This window comes from Budorcas taxicolor, chromosome 8, assembly GCF_023091745.1.
Source record: "Budorcas taxicolor isolate Tak-1 chromosome 8, Takin1.1, whole genome shotgun sequence".
In the NCBI taxonomy this organism is placed as follows: domain Eukaryota; kingdom Metazoa; phylum Chordata; class Mammalia; order Artiodactyla; family Bovidae; genus Budorcas; species Budorcas taxicolor.
Window position 1 is genome coordinate 30,238,436 of NC_068917.1, and position 10,326 is coordinate 30,248,761.

The 10,326-nt window shown below is 33.5% G+C and overlaps 1 protein-coding gene across 1 annotated transcript in view; it reads right to left on the reverse strand.

The window, feature by feature from the left end:
- Positions 1 to 10,326, reverse strand: part of CNTLN (centlein) — a 362,865-nt gene that overhangs the window by 158,099 nt on the left and 194,440 nt on the right. Inside the window, exons 9-10 of the mRNA XM_052645165.1 lie at positions 6,555 to 6,731; positions 4,608 to 4,733 (exon numbers count right to left, since the gene is read on the reverse strand). Coding sequence (XP_052501125.1) covers positions 4,608 to 4,733; positions 6,555 to 6,731 — 303 coding nt within the window. The remainder of the gene's footprint in view (positions 1 to 4,607; positions 4,734 to 6,554; positions 6,732 to 10,326) is intronic.

A 10,326-nucleotide genomic window follows, 5' to 3' on the forward strand; every position in this document is an offset into this window, starting at 1 on the left:
GGAGCATGTCTTTTATCTTTAGTGTTTCCCAGAGTAACTTCCATGGAATAACAGTCCTTGAGGAAATATTAATAGGTATAAAGTAAATCTGGGAAACACTATATCCCTACCTTCCTATAGATTCACAATGCACATTGATATGTTCAGTTCAGTTCTGCTCAGTCACTCAGTCGTGTCCGACTCTTTGCAACCCCATGAATCGCAGCACGCCAGGCCTCCCTGTCCATCACCAACTCCCAGAGTTCACTCAAATTCACGTCCATCGAGTTGGTGATGCCATCAGGATCACAAAAACAGATATAAATCCACTGCTTATATAATTAAGCAAAGAACATTTTGTCTGTCATGTTCCCATTAGCTTCTTGCAGAACAGGATTCAAAAGAATACCAGCATGGTAAGGGTATTCAAATATTCAATGTGTAGTAGTGGGGAATGTTCTTCAAAAGGAGCTCCATGATCTGAAAGTATTTTAAAAACTGCAAGACACTGTTATGGGTTGAAATAAATCTCTCCAAGAAGTTATGCTGGAGTGCTAACCCCTACTACCTCAGAAGGTGACTGTGATTTTGTTTGGAGATAGAATCTTTATAGAGGTAAGCAAGTTAAAATGAGAAAGTGAAAGTGTTAGTTGTTCAATCGTGTCTGACTCATTGCGACTCCATGGACTGTAGCCTGCCCAGCTCCTATGAATATGGTATTTCCCAGGCAAGAATATTGGAGTGGGTTGCCATTTCCTTCTCCAGGGAATCTTCCTGCCTCAAGGATCAAATCCAGGTCTCCTGCATTGCAGGTGAACTCTTTATAGTCTGAACCACTAGGGAAGCTCCAAAATGAGATAGGGTGGGTCCTAATCCAATACGACTGGTCTTCATAAAAAGGAGAAATTTAGACAGAGAGAGACATTACTAGAGGGAAGGTGATGTGAAGACATAAGGAGAAGGCCATCTATCAGGAAAAGGAATGGAATAGATTCTTCCCACACAGACTTCAGTAGGAACTAATAACCCTGTTGACAGCTTGATTTTGGACTTTTCTAGCATCCAGAACTTTGACACAATACATTTCTGTTCTTTTAAGCTAGCCAGTTTATATTAATTGTAGCTTGTCACAGGAGCCCTAAGGAAAGAAACACAAACACATCACCATTTCCTATCTTATACTCACATGTACATGAGTAATAATGACAGTATTAGTAATATTGCCTAATACTGGAGAAATATAAACAGGTCTCTGTCTTCATTAAATATGAGTTATACTCATTAAAGTCAGGTTGTAAATTAAAAAGTGCCCTGTTCACAACTACTTGTCTTAGAGTTGCTTTACTATACATATTTTATTTACCCAAGATCTTCCCTGGTGGCTCAGGTGGTAAAGAATCCCCCTGCAATGTGGGAGACCCAGGTTCGACCACTGGGTTAGGAAGATCCCCTGGAGAAGGGAATGGCAACTCACTCCAGTATTCTTGCCTGTAGAATTTCATGGACAGAGGAGCCTGGTGGACATTTTGCTAAATGCCCTTAGATTGCCTTTTTCATTCAATTATTTTGTTCTATTAAAATGAAAAATTCTTCCTCTAAATGACAAAATACAAAGAAACAAAATTTGTTCACATTTTTTTTGCTTATTTTGCAAATTTGCGAAAGAAAACAAACATTTCAAATTCAAGATTATCAATTAACTTGAAAGAAGATACATAAAAATATAAATGAAAAAGAAATTATATGAAAAATAATTTTACTGTAAAAGTAAATTTGAGGCCTCATCCCAAAGAGCTGTTGTTAGAAAAAAAAGAATGAGGAGATAAATTAGTATGTTTCTGAGACTCTGTGAAACAAGAAATTCAAGAAGTGGAAGAAAATAGATCTAAAAATGTCTGAAACTGCTCTACTCATTCCTGGCAAAAACAAGAAGACTCAGACTTCTGGGGGCAAAGTGGAGGTCCTCTACTATTAAATGGGATATGTGATGGCTATATTTTTATGTTATCTTGATTGCCCAGGTATTTAGTTAATGACTATTTCTGGGTGTATCTGTGAGGGTGTTCTTGTATGAAATTAACTTTTGAATCAACAGACTGAATACAGCAGATTGCCCTCCCCAAACTGATGGGCTTCATCCAACCAACTGAAGGCTTGAACAGAATAAAAGAATGAGGAAGAAAGGATTCGTTCTTTCTGCTTGACTGCCTTTGACCCAGGATACTGGTCTGCTTTCAGACTCAGAATGGGACTGGAACTTACATCATCAGCTCTCCTGGTTCTCAGGCCTTTGGACTCAGACTGGAACTATACTATTATCTCCCCTGGATTTCCAGCTTAACATTTACAGATCTTAGATCTCTGACTCCGTAATCAAGTGATAATATAAGCCAATTCTTGTTAGAGTAAATCAGTCAATCCTTCTATCTATATACATATATATATATATATATATACACACATACACACACATACACAAATGTATGTATTTCAGAATAATGGTATCTCATTTAGGGAAGACTAAAGGATTCCTTTGGAAGGAATGATGCTAAAGCTGAAACTCCAGTACTTTGGCCACCTCATGCGAAGACTTGACTCATTGGAAAAGACTCTGATGCTGGGAGGGATTGGAGGCACGAGGAGAAGGGGACGACAGAGGATGAGATGGCTGGATGGCATCACCGACTCGATGGACGTGAGTCTGGGTGAACTCCAGGAGTTGGTGATGGACAGGGAGGCCTGGCGTGCTGCAATTCATGGGGTAGCAAAGAGTCGGACACGACTGAGCAACTGAACTGAACTGAACTGAAAGGATTACATTTTATTGCTTCTGTTTTTTTAGAGAATCAGATTAACAGAGGATAGAAGAAGGTTTCATATGTGAATTTCAAGAATTATGCAAAAGAAGGATGATGGCATCATAAACATGCCCATAATATCCCGTGTATACCTACACATTTACACTAATACGCTAGATTCTAACTACTCACTCAGCATTATTATTTTTCGCCGGTTATAAAAGTGACTGCACAATGCTTAGCTAACTGCATAAGCCAATACATTACAAATGAGTAAAAGAACGAGCAAATAACTGCAGGGGTATAAATTTCAAGTAGGCTAAACGCTAGCAAGTTGATGTCATCTGATCATTTTGTTAGGGGAAGCACAATGACTGAAACTGCCCACCCTTGCATCACAGTAACTATCTCCCTGAGTTATTTTATGACAGGAGGTCCTGGTGAGGAACGTGGAACTAACAAGCCACCACTAACCAGAGGAGTTCAGGAAAGGTCAAAAGGAAATGACACATGTCCGACCACTTCCCAGAATCCTTCTTACTGGTACCATCTTGGCTGAGCAATGTGTACACCACCAGGAAGGACTCTGAGTCAGAATGATTAGCCAAAGACAACCAGGAAGCTAATCCCATCGCCATAAAACCAGAGACTTTGAGCCACTTGGCAGAACAGTTCTTCTGGGTTCCCTTACCCTACTGTTCTCCACCCAGGCACCTCTGCCCAGTGAAGTCTTTTTGTCAAGCTCATGTGACTCTTCGGACTATTCATTGCTCACTGTGAGACAAGAGCCCACTCTCAGGCCCTGGAAGGGGTCCCCTTCCTGCAACAATTTTATCTTGGAGAGTAACAATAAATGATAATTTTCCTTTGTTTTCAAACTAACAGTTTAACTCTAAATAAATATAAAACAATTCTTTGGGAAAAGCAGAAAAAAACTGTTAGTTGCGGCTTATCATTAACTATTCCTCTAAATTATATTTTGCTCTATTGCACAAAAAATGTAAGTGAAAACAATTTCCTAAGAATCATTTATATGACAAAGAATCTAAGCTTTAAATATATGGATTCTCATCATGTATAAATTGGCCTTTCCATAGAATATTATAAAACTATTTGAGATTCAATTAAATGGCTAAATCTCAAATAGTGTTGGTTTTCCAGTAGTTGTGAATGAAGAATGACAACTTTAGCCATATTAAATTCACAGAAAAATTAAAGCCCTCAATATAGCCACATAGAAGCACTTCCCTACACACAACCACCTTCCTCTGAGAAAAATAATTCACAAATTATGAGTTGGAAAGTACAAACTCTTATAGATAGAACAATAAAGATTTATGATTTTTAAAGACTGGTAGAACATGAACTCAAACGTCTTATATTTTGAGACAAATACAGTTGAAATGGAAAAAATAACATATTTATTTGTCACTTAGGCTATGTAATTTTTCTATAAAGGACAATTTTAAGTAGTCTGGGCTAGGTCACCATAGTTGCTAACTCACATTTCTTATAGGAAATTCTATTTCCATTTGCTATAGTTCTTTTTTGTCTCTGAGAAACTATAAGAAACTTATTCCCAATATTGAGTCAAAATATCCCCTGTAATTTTAAAATAGTGAATATATATTTAGTTTTCAGCTAGTAAAATTTTTATTACTTTATGATCTTCAGAAATACTAAGAACTAGATGCACTGATGATACATTTTTATACACGTAATTAAATTCAGGAAAATTAAATGATAACCAGTAATTTGTGAAAAGAACGTTTACTTTGGTATATTCTTACCTATGCAAGGTTATTACTAAAGAAATCATTTAATGTTCACCTTTAGTTGTAGTGCCTTCTCTAAGTTTTCAATCTTTCTTTCAGCTTTTCTCAGCTTCTTAAGTTCCTCTGAGTCTGCGAAAGAGCTCTTTGGGGACAAAGACCTTGAACGTTTCACAGGTGGTTCCTCGAGAATAAAACAAGGACATGGTTGAGCTAGTTGGAACACTGGATTATGAAAGACATGCAAAATTAAAGAACAAGTAATTTTGAATACTAATAATGAATTATAAAAAAAAAAAATCCTGCATGGAATACCAGAGAAATAACAAGCGGAATTACCACAGTGCTACCGCTAAAGGTTTCTCTGTGACTCGTTAATGAGAATATTCATTTACATTTACATTGTTTCTTTCAGAATAATGATGTCCCATTAGGGAAGACTAAAGGGTTATGGACTCAGAAATGCAAGAAGCCTCATTACAAAGGAGGGGATGGAGGCTGGTCTAATTGCTCTTCGAGGGTCCAAGGTTACACTTGATAGGACAACCTGAAACAAGAGGGAAAGGGTTTCTTTCCCTTTGAAATAGTTTAACACACTGTGAAGTCGAAGGAACAATATGCTTGAGGAATATAAATACAACAGACAGTAGATCTTACACCATAATGACCATATGGTCATTAACTATAATGTGGCTAACTAGAGACGAGAATGTGTGTTTATATTATGTACAGCTTCATATACCAATCTGGAGAAGGAATATGTGAAAGCAACTATTAAACTGGGCAACATATTGCTCATACTTACTGCATGTCCTTATGAAAAAGAAAGAAAATTCTGTTCAAAACATCACTCTAATTTTCTTGATATTTTTAAAAAAGCAATAAAACATCAAAGCAGTACATTTTTAAAGTTCAGCCATATAGCACAAAATCAAATTAGATTCTATAATGTATCTCAATTTTAGGATTTTTTTTTCATTTAAATTAAGCTCAATGCGTGAAACTATTCCAAAATTGTAAGAAACATATATGCAGTTATGTTTAAATATATACATACATAGATAATATATATAATAAAGCTCATTCTTCTGAAAATTACTAATAATATTAGAGGTAGTAAATAAGAATGCCACATAAACATGAATCTCATTTAAAATATTTCTTTTACTAGGACAGTTTGTCTTACTCATAGGAAAATTCAAAAGAATGAAAAAGAATTATCTTGAAAACATGATTTTCTGCTTTAAAAAATATTTTCTATTGATGAAGTAAAAAGTGTGAGAAATATACCTCTTAAACTCCTTATTTTTAGGAAAAGTTTACTTTAATTCTTATAGAAAGAATATATTTACAATCTGATAATCTTGACTTCTAATACTAGTCAATTTTCATAGAATCTTTTGCCGCATAATAAGAACAAGCAATAAATACTATGAAAAGGAAAAGCTGAGACATTAATAAATAAGAATCATGGTACAAAAAATTTACTTATTCTCCACAGTTATACCTTTAACTCTGAAAATATGTAACTGCACATGTTAATATTATATTTCAATTTATAATTTATATTCCACATGGGTAGTATTTTAAATATCACCCAAATGAAATAGAAACATTAAGATATATTTTTCTTCTGAAAATTGGAAAATTGAGTTAAGGGCTAAGACCACATTAAAATTTCTACTTAGATTAATTTATCTATAGATTAGATAGATGAGGCATATTTAGCAAAACTTTTTAATGTAAGAACGTTAATTTACTGCAAAAGAGGCATATCACTACTAATAAATTTAGTTAATTAAATTAGGAAGATATTACTCAATCTTCAAAAAGGGAAAACTCGCCAGTCCCAATCATGATTTTATAAAACATCTGATACATGATATTTTTTAAAAGCTTTCAGAAATATAAACAGAGAAGTAAACGATGCTGTTCATTTTTTAACTTCATCACTTGCCTTGCTAGCCTCATCCTTACAAATTCACAAAATGACGAATGTCCCTACCTTACGTTTCCCTTCAGTACTTGTCAAGATGCTCTTCTCTGAGGAACCCTTGTTGGTAGATCTGTTCTCTGACAGTTTTTCATTTGCTATTTTCAGTTTCTCCTGTAAATACTCAATTTCAGACTTCTGTGAGACCATTAAGGTTTCTAAGCTTGATAAAGATGGCTGTTGAGAAACCTGTTTTAAAAAAGTATGTTTGTATCTTACATTATTTACACATTCATGCAAATATTTATGTTTTTATATTATATAAATCAGAAATATTTGAAGAAACAACACTTCATTTCAAAAATAAACTATAAACCTGCATTGGCTAAGCTTCTATCATCCTTATAGAATGTCATTTTTCAATAAAATAACCAAGAGTCTGTATACAAATTTTTTTAAATATGTCTGTCATGCAGATTTTTAGAAGAAAAAATTTAAAGCATGGATGCATGATATATACAACTTACTTATAAAATTATTTCAAATTAATGATTATACATATAAGTATTTCCTCAGTAAATACTCAATGCAATACCACTGAATATAAGTCTCAGAAAAGTGAACCAACAGCACTATGGGCCTAACTAGCTTTTAATGCATTACAATTTATTAATAACAACTCAACTGAGATTTTTTTAAAGTCAACAGAGTTTACATTATTCTCCTTTGAAACTCATTCCCATGTCAGATAAACTGTTAATGGTAAGCATCACATTTTAGCAACAGAAATCACAGGAAAATTAAGTTTGTAGGAAACCTGTTCATGAAAACTAACATTCCACAAAACTGTACCACCATCTTAACCAAATATATTTGAGACCATTAAAATCCATGCACACACATTATTTCAAATTAACCATTCGCTCACATACATACGCAAAACACTAGATCACAGTGAAACAAAGTATTTGTTGATTTCCAGGAAAGAAAAGTCAGTACTTATGATTTTAATATTATCAATATGGATCCAATAGCCCTGAAAAAGGTTTCATTTAAAATATGGATAGCCCCATCCTTCCTAAATGATATTTCTAAAGATTTTAAGAAAAATATATATGCTTAACTTTTCCAAACTAACAATGAAAAATATTATTTTTTCTAAGTTTGATTACTTTTTTCTTTTTTGAGGGGATAGGCATATTTTTCCTAATTCTAACCTATATTTTTTATAAAAAGAAGGATCATCTCAGTATACTATTATAATCTATTATATATATAGTATAGATATATATAGATCTACATATATATACTAGATATAATATAGCATACTATACTATACTATTACATTATACTATGTTATATTATAACATACTACTGTACTTTCCTCATACAAAAGTGACATAAGTCACCTGATATGTTTCCCAATCTTTATTCTGTCACAACACTATATATTTTTCTCAGAATGTTGTTTATGTTTTATGTTTACCACATAATTTATACTCTATTAGCTTGCATTGAACATCAAATTAAAATAGCTTAAGCACCTTTTTCCCAAATTCTAAAAGACTTTTGACTTATTCTTTCTCTTCCTTTAAACCATTGTACATCTTTTATTTATTCTTTCCTCTTTTGTAAACAAATTTGTGATACTTATAAATATTTCCTTTGATTGGCCTGCCAATCTGAACAATTTACAAAGGCTACCTAAACCTCAGAACAGGAGTTCTGGCTTTATTAAATAAAATTGTAAAGAATATATTAACATTCTATTATTTACCCAAAGACATTTAAAATAAATTTTTCAAAGTCAAACAAAAATTTAGAAAAAAAACAAGAAAAACAGTACTTTAATTATTGTTATATCCAATAAGCAATCCTGTGCTCTTTAACAAATGAGTTTTCTAAGTCATTAGTGGGTTATAATACAATAGATAAGAATGTAAAAAAAATGAATGTTTGGTCAAGAAGCTGCAATCAGAAATAATTACAATATTTATCAACATATTGAAAAAGTCCAACAGTGGACATTGCTACTATAATAATAAAAGATTTCTTATTTAGGCAGCATTCCTTTAAAATTCCTCAGAAAACAGTAACAGAACTTCAAAATTAAAAAATACTATTCAAGCAGTACTTAACTCAAGATCACATAGGAGTCATAATGTAAATAAAAATGTAAAATGAGTTTGTTTTTAAATTACAGCTTTAGAATTCCTTCAACAGGGACACTTTGTATTCATGTTGAACATACAGATATATACTTTACTTTGACAAGGAAACTTATCCATGTTCCCAGTTTTTCACAAGTGTAGTCTTTTCTCTGCCTCTTGTCCTTTATCCCTTTTGCTAGGGATACATGCACAAGAAGTATTTCACTTTTATCGTAATATGACCACTTTTAAAATAATAAGTAAAATGAAATATCAAGTCACAGTCACTTTCATTTCTGAGGGAATAAGGAGGGTATTTGTGGTAGTAGCTACTTAGCAATAGCCAGTTGTTTTCATAGAGAAATGTGGTGCACTAATGCCAGATTTACTGACTTTTCAAAAGACTGCTGCTGCTACTAAGTCACTTCAGTTGTGTCCGACTCTGTGTGACCCCATAGACGGCAGCCCACCAGGCTTCCTCGTCCCTGGGATTCTCCAGGCAAGAACACTGGAGTGGGTTGCCATTTCCTTCTCCAATGCATGAAAGTGAAAAGTGAAAGTGAAGTCGCTCAGTCACGTAGCGACCCCATGGACTGCAGCCCACCAGGCTCCTGTGTCCATGGGATTCTCCAGGCAAGAGTACTGGAGTGGGGTGCCACTGCTTTCTCCTGGAAGAATTCAAATTTCTAAGAGAAATCGAATTTTAAAAGGTGGGCCAGACTCAGTTTGTGACTGTTGTAGCTTGAAAGCATGGCGGTGGGACTATAAACAGGTACACATTTCCTGTGGAAATTCTGAATATGAATCAAAGAACACAAAATTGTACCAAGCTTTTAACTTTGTTCTAATCATGCTGAAGGTTGATAAAGATACATGATAAATGCTGAGTGAAGAAAGCACATGTTATAGAAGAATACAGAATACGGTACAGAAATAGATTTCACTAAACCCTGAAATTTATAGCATTATTTCTGAATGGAGGTGAATTTTCATCATACATATATAAATTTTCTTAATTTTTAACATTGAACATGGAACTATTTTTCTGCAAATAAAATGAATAAAAAATTCAGTGTAAAAATTTCAGTATAGATAGGGGAAATATAAATGAAAGTCTCTCCATGATATCATCTCTCAGAATTCACTAATGATAAATTTGGAATATACTTCCCATACTTTAAAGAGAAAAGGAAAACTGTTTTAATATATACTTTAAATTTCTTTTTTATTACTAATTTTATTTTTTAGAACAGCTTTATATTTACAGAAAAACTGAGCAGATAATAAAGTGTATCCCGCTCCCACCCACCTAGTTTCTCTTATTATTAACAACTAAAATGAATGATATATTAAAATCAATGAACCAATTTTCATATACTATTTTGACTAAAGTCATTAGTTTATTCAAATTTCCATAGTTTTCACCTAATATCCTCTTCTGTTTAAGGATACCACATATATTTCACCTGTCATGTCAGCAACTCTTGGATGGGATAGATTTTCAGACTTTTATTTTTGTTGACATTGACAGTTTCACAGAGTACTATTCAAGTTTATCATAGGATGGCCCTATATTGGAGTTTGTCTGTTTTTATCATGATTAGACTGGGGTTATGAATTTGGGGACGGAATCAAGGGTACAGACTTTCAACATGATTTGACTAATGACATAACCTGATTACACTACCAAATTA